This window comes from Coturnix japonica, chromosome 21 (assembly GCF_001577835.2).
Source record: "Coturnix japonica isolate 7356 chromosome 21, Coturnix japonica 2.1, whole genome shotgun sequence".
NCBI lineage: Eukaryota > Metazoa > Chordata > Aves > Galliformes > Phasianidae > Coturnix > Coturnix japonica.
Genome location: NC_029536.1, coordinates 82631 through 106797, shown reverse-complemented (window position 1 = coordinate 106797; position 24167 = coordinate 82631). Strand labels below are relative to the sequence as shown.

Genomic DNA, 24167 nt, shown 5'->3' with positions numbered 1-24167 from the left:
TGTTGGACGCCCAGTAGATGATGTTTGGGGCATCCCCAGAAGCTCAGCAGCTGCAAAGCAGAGGGGTTGCAGCACACTGTGCCTGCACTAAGCACCCAGCGCCCCACTCTGCCCTGGGAATGGGGTGGGTGCAAGCGTGGGAACTGGAGCGCTTTGCATGCGCCCATTTGCTGCACTGCATCTGCAAAGTTGTATTTGGTGCGTGCTGAGTTTTCCAAGCAAGCAGCACAGGAGAGGAAGGAAGAGCTGGAGAAATGAATGTTTTTAGTCCTGTTTCTCAATAAAATAAACCCACCATAGGGATAATTTGCATTTCTAGTGACATGGGGTTGTTTGCATCACACGCAGCAGCAGCAGCAGAACTTTGCATGGCAGTGGGGTTTGCAGTGAGGAAATGGGCAGGGAGCATGGGCTGGGGGGTGGCAGCCTTTTGAGGTACCAGGTTTGCTTTGCACACCCGGGGTACCCGGGGGGGTCTGGTCTGATGCCATGGGGTTGTTGGGTGCCTCCATTGCCAAGAAAGCTTTGGGGGTTTCCTCAGGACGTGTCTCTGAATCCTACAGGGCAGTGCCAGCAGAAGCATCCCTGCACCAGCTCCATCCACCATGCATGGTTTTGGTGCTGCATGGGTTTGACTGTGCACAGTTTGGTTGCGAATGGGTTTGGTTATGTAGCTGTGTGCAGTGCATTTAGTAGGTGCAGAGGCATGCAAACAGCCTGCACAAGTTTTGGTGTTTGGGGACCACTTTGACAACTTTCATCTTCATTGCAGCCATTGCTGAGCGCTTTTGTGTGCCCAGCGGAAGGATTTCAGTCACTGCTGCAAAGTCCTTGGGATACCTTTGGAGAAGCTCAGAAACTTACGATTTACTGTTAAAGATTATCTTCTGCACATGAAAACAATACAAAAAAAACCCAAGAAAAATTAACTTGATTTGCACGGTGGCAGCTGGGATGCTGTTACTCAGCCTGTGCTGGGGCCAAAGTCCTCCCTGCTGCACGGCTCTTATTCCCACATGCAGCTCTGTGGGTGCAAAGCAGCGATGCCTTTACCTGCAGGACAAGGTGGTTCTGGCTCTCCTGAGTCACCCAGCGGGCACCAGGAGTGATTATAGATTTTTTTGCAGGGCTTGTCCATCCGGTTGGGGCTGGGACCGGCCTTGCAGCCACCGCCTGCGTTTGCAGAGAGGCGTTGTGCAGAGGTGTGGCAGCGGGGTGAGCTGGGGGGGCCTTTCTGTGCTGGGAAAACACAGCCCCAGTGCTGATGAAACAGGTGAGGCTGGGGGAAATTGGTAGAGATGTAGCATTAAAAGCAGGTGTGTGTGAGGTGGCCTTTGCATTGCTTTGACTGATTGGGTTCGATCAATGTGGTGTTTGGGGAGGGGGGAAGTGATTGGGATGAAGCATGTGGTGAGTTTGGTGCTGAGATCTGCTGGGCCAATGGCCGTGAGGGTGGGTTGGCAGTGATTTTGTAGGGTTGGATTGGGGTCAGGAGGCATTGCTGGCTGCTCCAAAACGTTGTGGCTGTGATAGTTTTGAGGTGGGGTGGAAAAGGGCTTTTCCTCTGTCTGGGGCCAGGAACCAGCAGCTGCCCTGGGAATGGGGACAGAGATGAGGCTGCAAATCCTGCGCATGGCAATGCATTGCAGATTTGGGCAAAGTACCCTCAAAATAGGAACATGGTGCACGTCCTGTGGATAGTAGCTGTGTTCTGGGGCTGCAACCTGCAGCAAATGGCTTTGGGATAAGAAATTTAATGAGAAAATACTTCTCTTTTGTTAATTTGGGAACACACTCTGTAACCAACCCCTGCAACCCCAGCTTTGCACCGGGCTGGGCTGGGGGCTCCTTTTGCACAGTGTACTCAGCAGCAAGAGAGTGAACAGGACTGCAGGGTACAAAGGGTTAAAAGTCAATTTGGAGGGGGTGGGGGGCAAGAAGGACTAGATTGGATTGGATTGGTGGCAATGAGGATGTAAATCAGCGATGCTTTGGGAAAAGAAAAGGGAAAGGCGGGGGTGGGGGGGGAGCTGCCCAAATCCCAGCATCCCTCGCTGCCCAACACTCCCAGCTCTGCCAGCGCCGCCTGCCCGCGGCCCCAGCTGGGAGCTGCCGGCCATGGGGACCCTCCTATGGGGCTGGAAGACTTAGGGCCCCCCACTGCCCTCCTGCTTGGCCGATGCGGACACAAAGGCGGAGGAGACGCGGCCTTCCCAGGTCAGCACAGCCCCCTTCCCTTCCTCCCTTGCTTCCTTTTTCCCAGTCCCTCTGTGTGTCTATTTGCACTTATGTGTACCCTATGTGTGCGTAACCTTACATCTATAGGAGCGAAGTGGCCCTTCTGTAAGCAGGAGGTAGGCTCGTCCCTACCCTCCTTTTGCAAGCAATTGGGGTTTGCTGCAGGAAAAAGCTTTCCCTTTATATTCATTTATCATTATTGCATATGATTATATAGGATTGAGAATAGGGAGGGAGGGAAGAGGAAGATGCTGAGCATTGGCCCTTATTGCTGCTGCACGAAGCGATTCCCGCACCCATTTCTGTTGTATTCCTCCGTTTTTTGCACTGCTTGCAAATTGTGCAACGCTTGTAGCCCCCCCCCAGCGTGTAAGCAAAGCATTGGGGTGCTGTGCACCCACTGCTGGAGCTGTGCTGCTTTGGTGGCGTAATTGAATTGCAGCATTTGCACCCACGCATGCCTGCCTTGTTTTGACGTTTATTTTTTTCCTTTATTTTTTTCCTTTATTTATTTATTTATTTATTTATTTTTGCAGGGTTTGCAGCAGCCCTAATGCTGTTTGTGCTGTTTTGCTTTTTGTTTTTTTTTTAATTTTTATTTTTTGGCAACGAGAAGGGTTTCTCCTTTATATATAATATTCCTCAATGACTATTTTCATGCATGCTTTCCTAAGGTCAGCAGATATAACGCTTGGTGCTAATTGCGTTTTTCTTGTTTGATTTTGTTTTTGTTTTTTTGGAGGAGGGTGGGGGGGGGGGCTGGGTGTGTGCTGCAGAGACACAAAGTTTGCAGCGGGGATGGAGAGATGGAGATGTGTTTTATCTCTGAGCTTTGTTTCAGTCATTTCGCTGTGTGTGCAAAGCAAGGTTTGCCCCAAATATTGGGGGAAACAGGAAAAAGTGGACAAACAGGGCAGGAAAAAAGGCTTCTTATGGTGTGCTGGGTTATATGTGTTGTCACCCCCGGCACTGATTTTTTGGAATGCTTTGTGTGTGTTTTTGTTTTTATAACGGCGTTTTAAGGGTCATAATTCTGATTTTATTTTTTCTTGGGGGGGGATGGTGGAGTTGGTTGGTTTTTTTGTGCTGTATTCGCTCTTCTCCTGGTGCACGTTGGGCGAGGAATGAATTTTCCGGTTGATCAAAGATACTGAAAAGCAAAATAAAAAGGAAAGTGGGAACAGCGCAGCGCTGGGTTGTGGGTTCTGCTTGGAAACACACAGCAGCGGGGATGGGAGCTCCAAAAAGAGCTGTTCTGAAGCAGAAATGCAAACACTGCTCAGGAGGAGCTTTTCCCATACACCGAAGCCTTTTGGCGGGAGTGGGCTAATAAGAAAAGGGAAAAGAATTCTGAATTTATGTTTGGTTGAATTTTGGGTGCAGAAAACCTCAGTGTGATAATTTGGGGGGAGGATGCTTGGTCCCCAATGCTTGGTCCCCAAACTCCAGATTTGAGTATTTGGAAAACATGGGATAAGTCTTCCCCATTTCACTTATTCCCAGACTGCATTTCGCTCCCTGAAGCCCTTATATCTTTCCACCTCACTATGGAACTGTGAGGATTTCTACACGTGGCCCTTAAGTGCATGGACCCAACTGCTGCTTAAATTGCAGCTGTTACAGGAACCTCCATATTATGTCACATCCTGCATATTTTTTTATTCCCAACTGATGCTTAAAGCAAACTCTGCTTGCATCTATTGTTGAGGTCCCCATCTTATAAGTTAAATATTTTAACGAGAAGTGGATGATGCTTTCCATGGAAATGCCCCCAGATTTCCAATTTCCACCTCTGTTTTTGGGGTGGAGTAAAGCTCAGTTTCCCACAGGCAGCCCAGAGGTGGCTGTGGGACACAGAGATGTGTCCCATGGGCAGGAGGAAGCAATAAGGAGGTGGATGAGGAAGCGGTGGCGGATCCTTATTGCTGCCCACACCCGTTTTTATGGGTGATTTGTGGGCTGGAGCACTGCCTGCTGCTGTTCTGTGTGTGCGCTCAAAGAGCTGCACTTGGGATCTCAGGGTCTGCACCTGGACATCCTTTTGCCAGTGCTGTCACCTCGAACTCAAGCCATGCACTGACCCATTTGTATTGGCAGGAATTGGGAACTTGTGGGGTGGAGGCCCCTTTTTGCCCCCTTTATTCCAAGAAGAGCTTTGGGGCCGCGTCCTGGGCTGGCAGCCACCCCATCAGCTGGGACCTGTCGCTCGGGCACAGAACTAAAAATACTGAGGCTGGGTGCCAGTGTCGGGAGGAGGATGCTGCCTTTAGCAGCTGGCCCCACATTTGTGGCTTTATTTAGATCCATCTTTATTTATTTCCCCCAGTTGGGAGGGAGACAGGGTGGCATGTTCAAGTAGCTTTAAATCCATTTTTCTAAGATATCGTTGCAGTGTTACACCGGGTTCCTCCACTTTGCTCCGTCCCATCTGGATGTGTTTTCTCAGTGAGATGCCTTATTGGGAACAGGGTAGGAGCAATGCCTTAATTTCATCTTACAGAAATGCAACTAAAGCTCATGGCTGGGCTGGAGCCCTGTGATAGCAATGGGAAAATAACCATCCCTGGGACACATGGGCTGATGGGAGATTATGTCAACGGTCAAAACAGTAACTGACCTTATAGTGGGATCAGACCTGGTCTGAGCATCGCGTTGCCATCCTTCTCCCTGAAAGCAAGAAGCATTTGTGTGCTGGAGCCAGGCTGCACGCAGAACTGCTCCCGGAGCATCTTTTTCTGGTGCCCAGGTGGTTTTTTTAATACTTTGGTTTCTGGGGGGTAATTCTGTGGGGGATGTGTTTCCTATTGAGTCTTGATTTGCATCTGTAGGGATAAACCTGGAGCTTCCCACCCCCAACGGGTGACTTGAACTTGTAAAAGGGGGGTATTTGCAATGGAATTGGGCCATGCTTCCCATGCCCACAGCACCCATAGATGTGTAGTCCAGGGCTTGGGGTTGCATAAGGCACTTGTGCACATGGGGAGGATTTGCTACTGCTGTTTGCAAGAGGTTTTGCATCTCTTTTTGCAGGTGAAATGCAAAACTGAGTAGTTTCTATGCAGCATGGTGGCGGCATCTGTTGTTCACTGGGTAGTGGCAGCTTTTAGGACCCATTTGGGTCTTTGCAGCTTTTGGGACATATCTTGCCGTGCTATGATTTCTCCCCCGTTGCATTCTCCCTTGGGCTAAGGGCTCTGCTCTGCCCTTCCTCTTCCTCCTGGTGACCTTTCGGGACATCTCGTGTTACTGGAGCAGACAAACTATTGATCACACAGAGGATGTTTTGTTCTTCCCACTCCCTGAGCACGGCTCAGTCCTTCAGGATGAATATCTGAAGCTGGGAGGGGGCTGAACTTGGCCATGTATGGGTCATTTTGGCCATATGCATGCATAAGATTGATTGGGTGATGCAAACTTGCTGTGCATCTGAGAGCGTTGTTTCTGCTTCCTTGCAAGGTTTTGCAGCGTTGGGACAGGATCTATTTCACTGTAGGGTCCTGAGGGATGTCCACTGGATGAATATGAGGTTGCTGTGTCTTCTGAATCCATTTTTCCTTTCCTTTCCTGCAGGAAAGGCTCAGGGAAGGGCCCAGGCAGAGTGTGTGGATCCCCTGTGCTATGGCTTCATCCCAGCTGCCCCCCTGCCCCACAGTAGGTACTGTCCTTGCTTCGCAGCCCCCCAGCAAGCTTCCCCCTGGTGAGGAGGACCTCGGTGAAGCCTTTGACTTTGAGGACAGTGATGAGGAGGAGGAGGACGAAGATTCAGCCACTGAGCCAAGCAGGGGAGCAGTCCTTCAGGCCCCTCCTCGCAGGCACCGTGTCACCAGCTCCAGCACCGGTGAGGTCCCGTTGTTTCCCAAGTGTCCACTTTGGCTGGCCAAGCTCACGAGCTCAGCCACTAACCCGATTTCTCTTTGCTTTTTCCCCCTACAGAGGGGCTGGTGCCAGAGACCCAGGAAGGGTACGTGTAGTTTTGGGGAGAAAATGCCATTTGGTGGGTCACCCCCTTTCTTAGCGTGTCTCAGCCTGGTGCTGTGCCTCACTTTTCCCGTTTTATTCCCATTGCTTCATTGCTGCTTATAAAAAGACTGGGAGCGTGGAGTCTGAGGTTGGAGCATGCAGGAGTTTGGGGATGTTGTGGGGGGATTTCAGGGTACCTGAGGTGGGTTTGCACACAGGCACATCGGGGGAAGATATGAATCTGACAGTGAGGAGTATGTACAGCATGCAGCAAAATGTGCAATATGATGCAATAGAGCCGGGCACACATGCAGCAATGCTGTGTCCAAAGGCTCAATATCTATAGCAACCAGTGGCTTTATGAACATCTGGGTTGAACAAAAGTGCACAAGCAGCTGTCAGGATTGCTGCAAAGCACTGTGTTTTATTTGCACTTTTTTCTTCCTTTGTACTGAGCTGCATCCCTCCTTGCGGGAGTCCCTGTTTTTTGCAGTTTGCAATTCTGCTGCTGGAAAGATGGAGGCATTCCACCTCAGGTTTTTAACACATCAGCTTTTCTGTTGGTGCAAAACTTCCTCCATAGGCTGCAGCTGAGTCTTCACCCTGGGTGAGGTGGAGGCTTAATTTTGCTTAATTTTGCCAAATCGGGGTGAGCTCCTGTATGGGAAATCACAGCCTGAACCTCTGATTAATCAGCTGAGGCAAGTGCGGGGTCAGCTGTGGGAGCACAGGTGAGAGTAATGGAGCTGTGCTCCCGGGAGGGCTGGAGCTCGACTCCACCTCCTCTGAGACCTCATTTAAGTGCTGACCCTCACTGAAGTAGCATCTCTTGGAGATTGCTCCCCGGTGGAGACTGCCTCAGCTTTCTGGTCAAGGCATCGACATTGGTGAGTTTTCCTTTGCTAATAACTTTGAATATCTACCATCATCTTTGTTAACATCTTTATATTAGCCACCCTTACATTCCCTCATGTTGAGGAGTGGTAAGATTTGGGGTGTGTGTGTGCAGTGGGGACTAATGCAAGCTCCTTTTGATGCCCTTGGAGTTTTACACTGATGGTGTCTTTGCCTTCTCCACAGGCTGCCGGAGGGAGTGAGCAATGGGGAAACCTGTGAGGACCCCCCTGATATCAACACCCAGACCTGGAAGAGGAAAAGCGGCCGCCGAGGTGGGTTAAAACACCTGGGGTGAGGGAGAGAACAGCTTTAACCCCACATCCCAGCCTGGGTTTGGGGTTGGGGAGCAATTTCCCCACCATAGCTGGATTTTTGGGTGGTGATGGGGATTTCTGGGGCTGTTTTCCTGTTTTTCATCCTCTCAAGGTGATCGCTTGGAGTTCACAGCGGCAGAGGATGATGTGATTTATGATGACGTCCCCTGTGAGAACCTTGATGTCAACCAGGAAGGTATGAGCAGCCCTTCGTCCCCAGATCCTCTTCTAGTTGGGGCCTGTGCACCCATTTCACAGATGGGCAAATTGAGGCCATGGGAGCAAAATCCACGTACTGTACTGCTAGAGGGATCCACAAAAGGGAGAAAAAGCAGAAAAACAGCTGGGATCATGGGGCTACAAGCCCGCAGGGAAAAGCAGGATTTTGTCTAACAGGGCGCAGCCTGATCTACGAGGACGTGCAGCGGGGCGAGGAGCTGGGCTGGAGCTCCAGTGAGTTTGAGAGCTACAGTGAGGAGTCGGGTGAGGAGAGCAAACCAGAGGCTGAGCCAGCCAAGCACCGGACCTCCTTCCAGCCCAAGGTGAGGCTTTGTTACTTATTCTCATTTATTGATTATTTTTCCATGTGTTTACTGGAGATGTCTTAGGGCTTGCTCTCCACACGCTCTCACATGATGCACAATCAGCACAATGACACTTTTGGATTTGATTTCTCTATTTATCCTTTTCCTTCCCCTTTTTTATTTTTCCCTTTTGCATCTCAATGCACGGCTGCTGCTCCCTGCTCACTCCCTTTCCCTGCCTGATTATGGGAACCTGCCACCCCTGTTGTGCTGCTTTGGAACGGTTTCGTGGTTTCTCCTTATTTTTTTAATAATATTTGGCTTCTCACCTGAATCTCTCTTCTCTGCCCTCTGTGCACCCTCTGCCTTCTCCTCCTGCCTGGTTTGCTTGGGGCTCAGCTTTCTCCAGACCTGAATAGACTAAAGGAGAGATACGCCAGGACTAAGAGGGACATTCTGGCTTTAAGAGTTGGGGGGAAAGACATGCAGGAGCTGAAGCAGAAGTATGATTGGAAGGTACTGTCCCTCCTTGGTCCCTTTCCTGTATTTCCCAGGGGGAGAAAAAAAGCCTGTAAGGGTATGAGTGCAGCTGTGCTCAGTTCAACCCATTTTATCTAGTGATGGGGTCATCCATCACTATCACCTTTCCCCCATCCCATCTGCATCCCTCCAGTAGTTATGCCCCTGATCTGCCCACCCCATCAACTCTTTGGGTTTTTATTTTTCAAGGGGCGTTTGGACAAAACGAGGTTCAGGTGTGCTAAGTGCAGCGGAGAAGGTTTTACCCCCTACAGGGTTGGGATGGAGATAATTGGGAGTGGGAGAGAAACTTATTGCAAAGCCTTTCCCTGCCTCAGAGCATTCAGGTTGGTAGTTTGCATCTGGTTTATGCTGGGAGTTTCTCAGTTTGCACTAAAACTACTGCAAGTCCAGGTGCAAATTCGTTATGGCCCTAATCACAAAATCCTGCTGCAGTACAATCATGTCACACTTCCCTCCCTTTCTTGGCTTTGGCTGCATGCTCATGCTTTGCTGCGCTGCTTGCAAGCTGGCACATCACTGTGTCCTCATAAAGGAGACAGAGGTGGCCCCTTGGGTGCTCAGGCCCCTCCTTTCTCAGCTCCCCCATCGTTCTCAACCTTCCTGGGAAGGAATGGGGATGTGTGATGTCCCCAAGGCATTGTCAGGGGGGGTTCTCAGTGCTGTGTGACATTGAGCATCCCAACCTCTTTTGCTCAGATGACGCAACTGATGAAGGCGGCCAAAAGTGGTACCAAGGATGGGCTGGAGAAGACCAAGATTGCAGTGATGAGAAAGGTGACCTTCCTGCACCGTAAGGAAGTGCCAGGTGAGTGGGGTGTCCCCTTCCAGGCTTATATCAATCTATCTAGAATCATTATGGTTGAAAAAGATCTCTAAGATCATCCAGTCCAATCACTGACCCTTCATCACCATGCTCACTAAGCCATATCCATTGGGAATCTACCTTGTTCTTTCTCCAGTTTGTCTTTTGCATTTCATGATTTTTAATTCTTTTTCCCCTTTGCTTATTCTTATCAGCCCTCTCCCTGCCCTTCCCAAAGCATCCAGCCTGTGGGTGTCCTATTTGCACATATTTCAGGACAATGCCAGCCCAAAGAGTATTTGGGCAACGTAGGAAATGATGAATTTTGGGTGAGATTTGAGATGTTCTGCAGTTTTCTTGATCTGTCCCATTAGTGCTACAGGGTGAGGTTTGGGTCTGAAGCGCTACTTGGGGTGTGAACAGATCCTTTCCCTGAAGATAGTCCCACGGCTCTACTTACTTTTAGTGGCACATTATGTTCTTCCCATCCTTGGCAGATAAGAAACAGCCCTATTTTCCAGCAAAAAGAAGGAAAACTGCACTGTTTTGGGGTATCCAAAATATGATTCATACCCCATAGGGGATGGGGAGCGTAGGAGAAGGGTGAAGGAGGCAGAAAAGCCACTACCCACCCCTGGCATCTCAAGGGGGTCACTGGAGCATTGTGGACAAGGTAGGATCCTGCTGGGTGGCCCCTCTGGATCCACTGGGGCCACTGGGGATCTGCTGCGTGTGCTGTGTCCTGTGCCAGTCTGTGGGATAGTACCTTGGGGTGGGATTTTGGCCAAAAGGATGCTCTGAACATCCCATATGCAATGCTGGATTTAGTGGGGGGGGGAAGGCACCCAGGATGGTCCCCCAGAGCCACCAGTGACGCATTGGGATCCTCCCTTCCAAAATTAGGGAAGGAAAAAGGTCACCCGGGCGGCAGCGCCCTCCCCTCTGGTTATTTATATGCACAGCGATGGGAGCAGGGTGCTGGGGGCCGGGGCAGCCGTAGCGGGGCCAGCGACTGCAGCCATGTGGAAGAGAAAGCCATCCCTGTCCCATGGCACTGTGATCCGTTCACCCTCCTCTTCCTCAGTTGCTTCGGCCTCGGGTAAGGCAGGATTGGATGCCAGGAGGATTGTTGTGCTCTTGCTCTGCACTTTGCTTTGCGTTGCTGCTTTTTTTGTTTGCCTCTGTGATCAGAGCCATTCTTGAAGGAAGGAAACAGAGAGGGTTCCCTAATGTGGGATGCTTTCGGGGGTGGATTTGGCCCCTTCCCACTGGGATCTGACCGTGCTTCAGCTCACAGAACCCTGACTCATGCTGGTGTCTGGTGACAGCTGCAGTGCTTGAGGGCAGGCAGTGCAGGCAGCCATAAAACCCAGTCAGAGTCCCTGGAGCATCCCAGCATGGCCCCTTCTAGACAGGGGTGCGCTCAAACCAAGGAGCTTGCAAGAAGAATGTGAAATAAGTTTGTTTTGTTTTTTGTGGTAGGAGACTCAGAGGAGGAAGACACAGGTTTCCTGGAGGTCACAGTCTCTGACATGAAGCACCCACCGCCCGAACTTGGTCCCATGCCCACAGGGCTCAGCCCCCAGCAGGTGGGTGCTGGATGGCACATCCTTCACCTTCCCTTTGGGCATTTCAAAATGATACTAATTTTATGAGTGAGTGAGCACAAAGCCGTGTAACTGGGGTCACTTCTGCATGGGGTTTCTTTTCCCCTCCCCTATTTATTTGCAGGTGGTGCGGCGACACATCCTGGGCTCCATTGTGCAGAGTGAGCGCAGCTATGTGGAATCCCTGAAGCGCATCTTGCAGGTGGGGGACCCACTTTTGGGGGGTGTTTTAGGAGTATTGTAGAGGGTTTGGGGGATGCTGATGTTCTGCTGTTTATTGTAGGATTACAGGAACCCTCTGATGGAGATGGAGCCCAAAGTGCTGAGTGCCCGGAAATGCCAGGTGGTTTTTTTCCGCCTAAAGGAGATTCTGCAGTGCCACTCCATGTTCCAGATCGCTCTCTCCTCCCGTGTAGCTGAGTGGGACTCTGCTGAGAAGATTGGAGACCTCTTTGTGGCCTCGGTAGGAGGAGAGTTGAGTGCCCTTTCCCAGCAATGGGGAAGGAGGATTGAAGTGATGCATCCTCTGTGGGTACTCCCAGCCTAAGCACCCATAGCCCCATTTTAGGATGCTTCACAGCACTAATCCCGCCCTTCTTCCCTTACACCAAGTTCTCCAAGTCAATGGTGCTGGATGTCTACAGCGACTACGTCAACAACTTCACCACTGCCATGTCCCTTATCAAGAAGGCTTGTCTCACCAAACCTGCCTTCCTCGACTTCCTTAAGGTCAGTGGGTCCCAAATGTAGGAACACGCAGCTGCTGGTCACTGTTTTGGGTGAGCCTCTCCCCTTTTTTTTCTTTTTGCTTTACTCCCTGTAGAAGCGGCAGATGGCCAGCACCGATCGGGTGACGCTGTATGGGCTGATGGTGAAACCCATCCAGAGGTTCCCCCAGTTCATCCTTCTCCTACAGGTATGGGTGACCCCATGCTTTGCACCCTACTTTGGCAGGCACAGTGCTTCGGGGTGGCTCACCAATGGGCTTGTTTTGGGGATGACCGCCTGCCTGGGGCTTGTGGAAGGGTTCTTGGGGCTTTCCTTATCGCAGTTTGGGGTTTTCCTCCATCACAGCTTGGAGCTAGTGACACTGTGGTGATGTTTTACCCCCACAGGACATGCTGAAGAACACCCCCAAGGGCCATGCAGACCGCCTGTCCCTCCAGTTGGCCCTCACTGAGCTGGAGACGTTGGCTGAGAAGCTCAATGAGCAGAAGCGTGTGGCTGACCAGATGGCTGAGATCCAACAGCTCAGCAAAAGCATCAGCGACCGCAGCAGCCTCAGTAAGGTGCGTGTTTCAGCCTCGCTCCTCTTCCTCATTCCCTTGCAATGGGAGTTTTAGGGGCTGGGTTTGCAGCTATCCCCTTTGGTTGGTGTTTGCAAAAGTGCTGAAGTTTGGGGCTCCCAGGAGGGACTTCTGGGAAAGGCAAGCTCTTGTTTTCCCTGAAACAACAGCATTTAGCAAAAGCAAAAATAAGTCTGTGACTCAGGAAATTTTCATCTGTAGTCTCCTCCCCTCCATCTATCTGCTTGATTTTGCAACCGTTGGTGGAAAACCCTGCACCAAACTATTGCAACACATCCTGGGCTGCGGCTGGAAGCACATGGTGGCCTCTGCAGCCTGGCCCTGAGGCCAGCATTTAGGGACAGAGGACAAAATAAAACCCAAAAGGGGCTTCGGAAGGGGGTCATGATGATCCTTGAGGACTCTGCTTTTGGCAGAGAGGAATTCACATGCAAAGTTGTTGCATTGTGGTGCAAAGGGCCTCTGTTGTGCAGAGCTGGAGCATTTTGCACAGGCATTGCACTGGGGTGTTTTTACACTTTGGTTGTACAGTGAGCATCTTGCACAGGCATTTCTTCAGGACTTGGAGCTATGCGTGCCTCTCGGGAAGGGAGAATCTTTGCATAGACCCAATGCAGCCCAAACTGCAGGGCAAGAGGCACATGAGAGCCCTGGGGCTGAGCCCCTTACCTGCTATATCCTCCTGCAGATGCTGAACTCTGGGCAGCGGCAGCTGCTGCTCTGTGAGACACTGACAGAGACGGTGTATGGTGACCGGGGGCAGCTCATCAAGTCCAAGGAGCGAAAAGTTTTCCTCCTCAACGATATGCTGGTCTGTGCCAACATCAACTTCAAGTACGTGCTAGCAGCCCCAGGCCACTTTGCAAAAGCGACCCCACCAGCACCTCTCCCCTTCCCCACTTTTATTTTGGGCTTAGAGGGTTTTGCTAGCTTTACCCCCAAACTTCTTAACCTTGCCTCGGAGGAGGAAGTCCAGATTTGGGGCTATTTTGGCCCAAATCCTTGTGTTGAGCATCTGTGCAATGATGCTATGGGAGCTCCCTGGGTTCTGGTGTCTCGTGGATTGATGCTGTTGAGGGATAAACCCTCTTCTTGCCTCCAGTAATGCTTTTCTATTAACACTTCCATCCCCCATCCAGGCCAGTGAGCCCAAGGTAGGCACTGAGTGTGGCTTGCTGTGTTTGTGCCCCGTGTTTGGGGGTGCAGGTATGCTCTGGTGCATGTCATGGTTTTGCAAGCTGTGCTCACCATCTGCTTTTTCAAGGGGGATCCAGTGGGGTTTGCAGGATGAGCAACAGCAGCTGCCGATTGATTTCATATTTCACATCCTCCCTTGGCAGAGGCCAGCTGGAAATTAGCAGCCTGGTGCCGCTGGGTCCCAAATACGTGGTGAAGTGGAGCACAGCCCTCCCGCAGGTGCAGGTGGTGGAAGTGGGGCAGGAGAGTGGTGCCTATGACAAGGACAACGTGGTTATCCACAACGCTGGTGCCAAGAAGCATGCACCCACCGGGCCAGCCTCGCACAGTGAGCACCTGGCCTTGAGCCGCATGACTGGGGGGTGTATGGGCAAGGCTACTTCCAATCCTGCATTTCCCCCTTTTTCTTTTTTTCCCCCCAAGATAAAGTCTACCTGGGGCCACCGCGGCTTTTCCAGGAGCTGCAGGACCTACAGAAGGATCTGGCAGTAGTGGAACAGATCACCCTGCTCATCAGCACGCTGCACGGCACCTACCAGGTACCCAAATGCCAGCTCTTTGGCAAAGCTCCCACCATTCTGGGGACCGAAGCGCTGCCATTTTGGGGGCAAATCTCTTGCTGTTTTGGGAAGCAACCTGCTAAGCCTCGGCTTGTGGAGCTGCAGGGGACTCGTTTGCATGCTCTGTGCTAGCCCCATGGATACTTGTCATCCAGTTTTAGCATGATCATTTAAGAAAGAGTGACCTATAAGGTCTCTCCCAGCCTAGGTCATTCAGTAGTTGGGTGGGTGGTTGGATCCTGAGCTCCTCAGCTGGTCTTCAGATGGATCCTGGGGACTCAAGCTTCTGAAGGTATTTCTACCATTCCTCTCTTTCCCTCAGAACCTGAACATGACAGTGGCCCAGGACTGGTGCTTGGCCCTGCAGAGGATGATGAAGGTGAAGGAGGAAGAGATCCATTCTGCCAACAAGTGCCGCCTCCGACTCCTGCTGCCTGGCAAGCCAGACAAGTAAGTTCCCAATTCTGGGAATGGATGGGGTTGCTACATCCACACCAGAGAGGAAGATGAGGAGGATGAAGGTGACTTAACAACTTCACCCAACAGGTCTGGCCGCCCCATCAGTGTCATGGTGGTCTTCATCACTCCAAATCCTCTGAGCAAGATCTCCTGGGTCAATTGCCTTCACCTGGCCAAGATTGGGCTGCGTGAGTACCTGCTGGAGTGGTCTCGCTTCTAAAAACAAAATCTGAGAGAGAGAAGGGTTAGAAATGTGAAGAAATGCATTAGGTTTTTCCTTCCATATTTGTGATGTTTGTTTGGTTTTTTTTTTTTTGGGGGGGGTGGGGGGAGATGGGTGTACTACGGGGTGTTGATGCTGCTTAACATGCTTAACTTAATCTACTCTGCTCTCTACAGGGGAGGAGAACCAGCCGGGCTGGCTCTGTCCTGATGAAGACAAGAAGAGCAAAGCTCCCTTCTGGTGCCCCATCCTCTCCTGCCACATGCCTGCCTTTTCCTCCAAAGCCCTTGATCTGCAGGTGAAAGCTCTGTTCATCTGCCATATAGCTCTTTCCCCTTCTGCTCACTTTTTTGGTGGTAATAGATGGAAATTCCATTTTGGACAGGTTGGGAGGGGATGGCTGTATTGCTTGCCAGAAATTGGTACCTTCTGGTCTGGCTGGGGGACAAATTCAAGAAATACAAGCTGGGCTATTGGTAGGGTTTTGATTTTGGGGCATGCGTGGGGTAAATGCAAGTGTCTCCTACAGCTCAGCACTGCTGTGCACAACCCTGTGCAATCCTCACTGTTGGGTTTCTCTGCCGTCAGCACTTCGTTGCCTCAGGGCTACCTCTGGGTGAGTAAAATGGGGCAAAAACCCACTAGGTTTGGGTTATTCCCACCCTCAAGATGCTAAACCTAGTTGTGATCCCCACAGGTTGGGGGTGGCCAGGAAGGTGCCGGGGGACAAGTGGAGATCTTCTCCCTCAATCGCTCGGTGCCGCGGACAGTAAAATCCTTCCCAGTGTCATCGCCAGTGCTGTGCATGGAGTACATCCCCGAGGCAGCTGAGGGGGACACAGTGGGGTCCGAGGAGCCCCGAGCAGGTGCTGAGCAGCCCCCTGCAACTCTGCATCCCACTGTTTGCTTGGGACTGCGGGATGGCAGGTGAGCACTAGTGTGCAGTTATGCATACGCTGGGATGTGCAACTGTGCATCCTCTGTTCCCATAACCCTCCTTTGTACACAATCACTGCAAAGGAGCACTGCACCACAATTCTGAAGCAGTGATCACCAGTACCTCCTGCTCTGCATCCTGCTCTTGCATTTTTCCCATTAGCATCTCAGTGTATGGCAGCGTGGACACGGGGACACAGTGCCTGCTGACCTGCAAGAGCCCTGGCATGCAGCCGGTCCTCTGCCTGAAGCACAGCCCTGAGTACCTGTTTGCAGGGCTGCAGGATGGAACGGTGGCTGCATATCCCAGGAACAATGGTGAGGACAGCAACCCTGTTCATGCTTTGCTGTGAGGATGGGATGCATTGGGTGTGCTGGCTGCTAAATTTGTGCTGGAAGCACCATTTTTGCACCATTCCATCCCTTGCTTTGCAATCCTGAGTGATGGTGGGGGATGGCATTTTGCATTGGCACAATGAGTAGGGCTCAATTTGGGCCATACAGTGTAGTCTCAGTGGCCAACGAGGGGGAGATGCAGCACCAAAAGTTTTGTTTGGAGGGTGCCACTTGAGGACTTGGAGTTGTTTCCCTGCTGTTTTTCTCTGTTTCATCACTAGAGGGTAGAAGAGGGCCTCAAATAGCATTCTGATCTGGAAAAAAAACCAACTTGTTAGCTCACATTCTGCAGCAGGAAGCACCAAAACTGCTTTACAGTGCATTTTCAGGGGCTTTACACCCCACTTTCCCACTTAACAGGCATGCAGGCAAGCATGCAGCTCTGGGTGCTGCAAACTGGGGAAGTCTGTGTGTGCGCACTGCCCCATCCTTTATTTTTCATGGAAATGCTGGAAGGGAGATGTCCATGTGCCCCAGGATTGAGTGCTGCTTATGTGACTTCTTAGGGATTGGGGCAGAGCACATACCTGTGTTCCCAGTGATGGTGTTGAGGTCTGGGGCTGCAGGAGGTGCCCCAGCACTCAAAGGTGATTTTTGCTGTAGGGAAGCCCAGTGCTGGCGCTCTTTGCCTGTGCTGCAGTTGGGCATGTGTCAAAACATCTATTTTCCCTCCCCCTGATTTTGAGCCTCCTTGTCTCTCTGTGCTCTGCTCTAGGGGGGCTGTGGGACCTGAGTGAGCAGCCCACCTGCCTGCCTGTGGGCACTGGCCCCGTGCGTGCCCTCTTGATGCTGGATGAGACCCTCTGGGCCAGCTGTGCCAACCAGGTCACGGTCCTTGACACTTCTACCCTCTGTGCTCAGGTACCTTGGGAACACCACCCCCTGCGCCCCTTTTGGAACAGCTTTCCTGTAGACATATGAACAGGGATGTTGACTAGGCATCTCTATTTAAAACAAAAAAAAAAAACTAACCCAAAAAAATCTTTCTAACCTTTAATTTTCAAATTTAGTACCTAAACTTAGTTTGCATGTATTAACTGTCATAAATCTGTCCTAAAACCAGTGCTGAGGATGAATAATGCATCAGGGGACTGTATTAGTTTTCTGTCTCCAATCTTATTTATGGCTGGAGTCAGGTGGGAATTCTCACAAAAGAAAAACATGGGAGGAAAAGAGGGAGGCACAGTCTGGCTGATGCTATGCCTGATGGCACCGAGCATCTCTATGGGGCGAGATGGAATGGGGTCTGGAGCTCAATGCAGATTGATAGTGTGCAAGCAGCAGGTTGCAGCTCCAATTGCTGCTCTCTGCTTGTCTCAGTTGGGTTGGATTTCCTATGGGAGCTTGCACTTGTCCTGTATAAGAGCAGGTCCATAAATAGCATCTTGGGAATGTAGCCCCAGGGAATAAATCCCACACTGGATGGGAGAAAGGGGGAGATGACCTAATAAACCTGATCCGCCTCTGCTTTGTGCAAGAATTCTGGGATGCTGCACCACATTAATGCTCTCCAGGGAGGGCTCTGTTGCTTTTAAAAGAAAAGGACCAGCAAAATTTCAAACCCATAAGGGAAGTCACGTTGAAGTGGGTGCGTGGTGGTGATTCAGTCCTGCACACTGCTCACCAACCTACTGCATTGTGGGCTCATTGCTGCAATGTGAAAAGTGGGAGCTGCATTGCAGCAAGACCCTGGGGTTGCAGTTAAGCAGCAAATCAGTGCCTGGAGGAGCATGCACAATGCATGCTGCAGACACACTCCTGCTCCCAGCAGATTCCCCCATCATTTTAACCCCTAAACTTCCCCTTTTCTCAGCACTGTCACACTACCAGAGCCTACTTTCCTCCAGAGCATCCCATATCTGCAGACTCGAGCCATTCCCAACCTGCCAATAATGCTAACCTGAGTTTTCATGCCTTATCTGCTGATTGGGAGATTTTCAGGGAGTTCATTTCATGGAGATGGTTTCAGGTCCATAAATCCAGTGCTCTGCAGTGTGATATTTGGGGTTCATGAGAACTCACTGCAGCAGGGAGAGGTGGTAAAATGGGTAGAAAACAGGTAAATGTGGTGTTGGTTGAGATTTTGGATGTGTTGGAATGTGTCAGAGGAGGATGTTGTTTTCTGTTCCTCTTGTTCAGAAGTCAGTGTGAACCACCAAACCCTAAGCAGGTTCTGTGCAGGGGCTGAGTCTTTTCTTGCTGGCTTTTGGGGCAGGAGGAAGGCAGGAAGGCGTTGTCACACCTTGGTGTAAGCTTGAAAGATACACCTAAGTGTAGCAAAAAAGTCTTGCAAAGGAGAATTGGGAAAGAGGGTGGGAAAGGCTGAATTTTGCTCCTACAGAAACAAGAAGCGATTGGTGAAGGGCTAAAAGCAAAGAGATTGGCTTCTGCTAAAAGCAAAGCTGGTGAGGAAGGCCAGGACCTCTATTCCACTTTCTCCCCTCCTGATATGAGTCTGCAGCCTCTAGAGAGTCCAACCCAGCAACCTTTTATTGTGATTCCTTCATTATTTTGACTTCATCTTGATGTTCTCTCTCTGGCAGCAAACCTTTGAGGCTCACCCGGACACAGAGGCCAGCGTGACACACATGATCAAGGCAGGTAGTGGTGTCTGGATGGCGTTTTCCTCAGGTTCCTCTATCCGCCTCTTCCACACTGAGACACTGGAGCACCTGCAGGAGATCAACATTGCCACCAGGACCACCTTTGTCCTCCCAGGTGGGGTCCTCATCTCAGTGAATGAAAAACCTGGGGCATTGATTCTTCAAGTGCTTTGCTTTGCAGAGAAATTGTGCAGGGAGTTTATCTGCTGCGAAGGTTGGAGCTCAGTCCTGTGATCTCCCGCTATAGGTTGCAGGGATGGAGCTGGGGAACATCACTCTGAAGTCTTGAGAGCTCTTGAGAAAAATGCTAACGTTTTGAGGGAAAGGGGTATTTGTCAGCTGCTGGAGAGCAGTTATTAGGCTGCAGGAGCTTTGGGATGGGCTTGGACAGGTCTGAGTAGGGTTTTAGCAAGGCTGAGCTTTGCTGGGAGGATGGGAACCCTTCTCTTCGCCCATGCATCCAATTTTGGCTCTTGTACACCCATTCATGCATTTACTCTTCCCACTTGTGCATCCCGTTCATGCATGTGTGTGCATCAACACATGCCATCCATGCATCCCACTCCTGCTCCCAGGCATGTATGTGTGCACTCCATTTTGCACCCCCTGCATGTATCTGTGCACCCCATCCTTGCATCCATCTTGCTCTTATGTTCTTCTGTGCACCCCATCCTTAAACCTATATGTGTTTCTACATGCTTGGATGCACCCCTTATTTGCACCCTTGCATGCCTTCTTACACCTCATTTTTGCACCTGTCTTTGCACTGTGCATGCACCCAAACATGCACACTTCTACCTCATGCCCTTTGTTCCCACCTCTTTGGCTCTTAGTTGCTCTGGTGTGCCAAGGAAAAGATAAAGCTCAGCCCTGGACTTGCAGGGTTGCCTCCCCCTTGTTCCAGCTACAAAACGTTCTAATTGCGTAATTAGTTATACGTGTGCTACTCATGTAAGTTGCTTTTTTCTATTTTTTTTATAGGGCACATTAAAATATTTATCACTTCCTTTTCTTCCTGGGCGAGTGAGCGCTGGGTATTAATGCGTTTTTGAACTCGTGCTCCCTCATCCTTTTTAGCCAGACAGCCCATTAATAAAGTTCTCACTGAGAACTGGAGTTGCATCTCTGTAGATATATTGCTTCGCCGAGTGCAACGCTGCAGCATGAAGTCCCTGCAATAAAATATTCATGTGCCATTAGAAAGAAGCCTCACTTCTCTACGCTCTTCTTCCTTTTTTTTTTTTCCCTTTTCCCATTTATTTATTGATATTTTCAGCATTTTTTTCCTACGCGGAGATCTTCATGCATGGATGATGCTCAGTTTTGGGATGGCGGTTATCCACTTTGCAAGGGGATGCTGCTGCTGCAAACCTCCTCTCTCCCTTTTTTTCAGGGCAAAGAAATGTCCGTGTCACCAGCCTGCTCATCTGCCAGGGTTTGCTTTGGGTTGGCACTGACCAGGGCATCATTGTTCTGCTGCCTGTGCCCCGGTTGGAGGGCATCCCTAAAATCACTGGTGAGCATCCCAAAAATTCCCTCATAAGACAACATTTGGGATCTTTGTTAATCAAATCCCACTGTTTTGCACAGGAAAAGGCATGGTGTCCCTCAATGGGCATGGTGGCCCCGTGGACTTCTTGGCTGTGGCACTGAGCACATTGGCTCCTGATGTGCTAAAAGGAGACCAAGAGGAAGAGGAAGGTGAGGAAGAGAAACCCCCAGAGATGGATGGACCCACACCACGGGAAATAAGGAAAAAAGGGATTTTGTTGCAATACCGTCTCCGTTCCACCTCCCACCTCCCCGGGCAGCTGCTGTCAGTGCGGGATGCTCCAGCTGGGACTGTTAGCCCAGAGCATACAGAAGAAGATGGCTCTGTTTATGAGATGGCCGATGACCCCGATGTGTGGGTCCGGAGCCGGCCCTGTGCCCGCGATGCTCCCCGCAAGGAGATCTCCTCTGTTGCCATCATTTCAGGGGGCAGAGGGTATCGTAACTTCAACTGTGAGCCGCAGCGCCGCGGTGGTGATGCTGACAGCACCCTGCTCATCTGGCAGCTCCCACTGATGCTATAGCAGCTGGGGGATGCCTGCGCGGCACCTACCTCAAAGCCACCCTACACGCTGCCATGGGGCGGTCGCATTGGTGAGTGCACCACCCCACTGTTTTTTTTTTTTTTTTTTTTTAAGGAGAAATAAGGAAAAAAATAATGAAAGGAAAAGCACCATAAAAATTGTCATTTTTGACTCCTCCAAAAAAAACCCACTTTGCATGTTGGGAAAGGGGAATTTTTAAACATGGGAAGCAATGACCTCCTTGCGGGCTTTGGAGGTGCCAGGGCTGTGCTGAAGGCATTTGTGTGTCTGTGTGTGAATATCTATAAATATATATATATATATATATATAATGTGTATATTATGAGCTGTATAAAGAAAGAATCTGTATATATTGGAGCACTTGGAGATGTAGAAATAAAGAAGTGGTGTGAGCGCTCATTGGACGATGGCTGTGCTGAAACAGGGTTTTGCTGAAATAGGCCTTTTTTGAATATGAATTGAGGATTTGAGGTTACATAATAGTGTATTCTGGGAGCTGGTTGGGGGACTTCCCATTGGAGCATAGGAGATGTTTCTGGAGGACAGGAGTCTCAAAGTGCCCTGGTGGCATCTCGCAGTAGTTCCATGATGGTCCTAAGGAGGCCCTGGTGGTGTCCATAAAGTGTGTCATGGAGTTATGTCCCTGTGGTGGATGCCAGCAGTGCCATGATGACATCTCTTGAGTGCTTGATAGTGATTTGTCCCAAAGCTGCCATGTTGTCATTTCCTGGGGAGTGTCCTGGTGGTCTGTTCTCAGGTTGTCCCTCCTGCATCTCCTGGGGATGTCTAGGTGGCATCTCCTAAAGGTGCAATGCAGATGGGCAGGATGCAGGAAGGGTGTCCCAGTGCAGACAAGGGCCAGTCTCTTCCCCACATCCAGCCTGTCTGCAGTCACCAGCTCCAGGTGACTTTGGTGGCAGCTCATGGCTCTTCCCTGCTTTGAATCACTGGGGAATGAAGGTAAGAAATTATTGACCTGCTCCCCCAAATGAAGCTCACTGTGTTCCCTCCAGACTGGCTTATAGGGCCAACACTCAGTGGGGATTTGGGGCAGGGGATGGGGTGGGCTGCTTAGCCACCAGCAGATGCTTTTTTGGGTCACAGGGCTAAGCAAGCAGCAGCCGCACCCTGCTTTCAGCCTGGGTGCAGCCGCTCTCTAAATGCAACCTGACAGTGCTGGAGATGATCCGTGACTGGGGTTTATTTCTGGGGAAGGGATGTGCTCTGCAAACCCACGCTGTGGGGGCAGGCTGGGAAAGGGACGAAGCAGCCCCTGGGGGCTTTCAGCCCCCAAACCAGCATTTATTTCCTTGTTCTCATTAAACCTCCCTGCATGAGGGGGTGTCTCATTGTTTGGTGTCGAAAGGAGATGCCAACCTAATTTTCCATGACAAATGATGGAGGAGCAGAAAATATATTTAAGGTTTGGTTGTTTTTTTGTTTTTTTTCTGCTGTCTCTGTCTAAGGGAGGGTAAAAAAAAATTACGAAGTTGCACCAAATGGATTTTTGTATGGTGATTTATTGATCCTGAGTTGGGTTTGGTGTGGGTTGGGGTCCCCCATCACACTTAGGGACCTTTCATCAAGGCATGTAGCCTTTGAACTGAGTTATTACTTCCATCCTATATATCAAAGCACGCTCCCTATTTCCTCTTAATTCTTCCAAAAATCCCCCGAATGAATGCAAATTCTTGGGATCATGCCCTGAACCCACCCACAGGTTCTCAGTGCAGCCTTATGCAGCAGCTCCAGCTTGTAGGGCCATGTGCTGCCCATGGGGAGCAGCAGATTTGCAGCGGTTTACGTGGGAATCAGTCTTAAGAAAAAAAAAATGAAATGAGGATATCTGTACGTGGTTACACATGTACAGCAGTGATAGGGAGGCGTATGCAGCACTCCCTCCTCCTATAGATATAAATATATACTTTGCCATAATGAATGCCTAGTAGAGATGGGCTGGCATTACTGTTTGCAGGGCTGCAATCTCCTGGGGTCTGCTGCAGGAGGATGTGATGCCCAAGGAGCTTTGCGGTGCCCCCTGCAAAATTAAAACCCTCTGCAAACTTTGAGCCATGCAGAACTCATGGGTCAGGCTGGGGAAGGTGCAATGCTGTGGATTTACCTGCTTTGGGATTTGGGATAGGCACAGCCCCATCCCAGCCCCCATTCTACTCCATCCACCAGCGCCTTCCCACAGCAGCTCAGATGTCTATGATTAACCAAATAAAATTTCCATCTGTTGAGGACTTTCCCGGAGTTATTACCAGCAATAAAACCGTATGATGGATCCAAGGAGGTAAGTGCCTCCTATTACAAGCAACAGTGACTTTTAAATAAGGTTTATGAGGTTCCTTATGGCCCTGCTCACCCCATGGGAGAGGCATCCCATGGGCAAAATCCCCCTGTTGCACACTTGGAAATGGATCTGTTGGCTAAACGCAATGCTTTGGGAGGTTCTGGGCTGCTGCAGAAGTTTTGGAATGTAATTTGCAGATGGTGCAGAATGTGCACTGGGTTTTGGGGTCTCGCAAAGCTGCTGCTGAGCAGCTCCAACCCCTTAATCTGTTTCTCTTGCAAAGAAGTCAAGGAGCCTCTGTCCTTCATCCATCCCTTTTGCTTCTGTGCTGTGATTGAAGCTGACGAGGTTGGGGGATGCAAAGCAGAGTGTTAACCACTGCACTGCTGTAGTGCTGTGCAGGGATCAGCAGGGAAACAGCTGCTGGAAAGTGCTGGGATGCAGAGCCTCGATGCTTCAACGGGGTTATTCAACAGGATGTCTACTCCAAAAGAGCAGGCAGCAAACAAAATAGTTTTGGTGCAGTTCCCTGTGAGCTTTCCACAGGTTTGCATGCAGAGGGAACTGCACCAAAACGTGGTGAACGTCAATGTGCAAACTGAATTGAAGATGAATGCTCAGAGCAGCTGCATTCAGGGGCTTGCAACAGCAGCAAGTGGGTATTTCTCACTGCAGCTGCAAATCCAGCTGTTTTTCCCCAGCTGTGGTGGGAGCTGTACTCAGGTAATGCTGCTGCAAGGTCAGCACATTGTAAACCAATGATGTTGGCACAAAAGCTTCAGCTAACCAAGGTAACAGGGGGGACAGATAGAGAGCAGCACAGTAAGCCACCTCCTGCAGCTAAAAGGCCATATCTGTGCCCTCTTAATTCCTACTAGTGAATTTTCTCAGCTATTTGAAAGGATTAAACCCAACTGAGCAGCACGTAATAATCTGAATGCCGCTGAATGCTTAACATCCTCAGGAGCATCCCAGGTGTGTGCGAGGCGGGGCTGGAGCATCTCCAGCAAAAGGTGCATCTTGCTATTGCTTACACTGGATGTGAGAAAGATGCTTCGGGCTCAGAATCCCAGGTGAGATCTGGGGAGAATTTGGGGTTTTGACAATGTGACTTAACCTGGCAGTGACACCAACAAGAAGCAGTGGGGATATTTGCACAGGGATGTTGTGCCTTTGCCCCACACTTTTGCAGGTCTTGCTGGCTGCTGC

The 24167-nt window shown here is 50.4% G+C and overlaps 1 protein-coding gene across 12 annotated transcripts; it reads left to right on the top strand.

The window, feature by feature from the left end:
• The first annotated feature begins 1065 nt into the window (after positions 1–1065).
• On the top strand, positions 1066–21066 carry ARHGEF10L (Rho guanine nucleotide exchange factor 10 like). 12 transcript variants are annotated; one of them, XM_015882661.2, is made up of 30 exons: positions 2042–2217; positions 4739–4984; positions 5809–6076; positions 6172–6199; positions 7279–7367; positions 7522–7605; positions 7806–7951; positions 8333–8449; positions 9173–9281; positions 9859–9951; positions 10761–10867; positions 11010–11087; positions 11169–11348; positions 11498–11614; positions 11709–11801; positions 12001–12174; positions 12881–13026; positions 13332–13346; positions 13533–13717; positions 13813–13928; positions 14272–14399; positions 14496–14596; positions 14808–14929; positions 15161–15247; positions 15329–15558; positions 15731–15885; positions 16679–16824; positions 18507–18681; positions 19960–20082; positions 20157–21066. In XM_015882661.2, exons 3-30 carry the CDS (start codon positions 5857–5859, stop codon positions 20639–20641), a joined length of 3849 nt encoding a protein of 1282 aa, XP_015738147.1. In that variant the 5' UTR covers positions 2042–2217; positions 4739–4984; positions 5809–5856; the 3' UTR covers positions 20642–21066. The 12 variants fall into 12 exon arrangements, with proteins under 12 accessions (XP_015738144.1, XP_015738150.1, XP_015738145.1 ...); XM_015882658.2 differs by lacking the exons at positions 2042–2217; positions 4739–4984 and adding an exon at positions 1066–1273; XM_015882660.2 differs by lacking the exon at positions 4739–4984.
• Positions 21067–24167: the final 3101 nt, after the last annotated feature.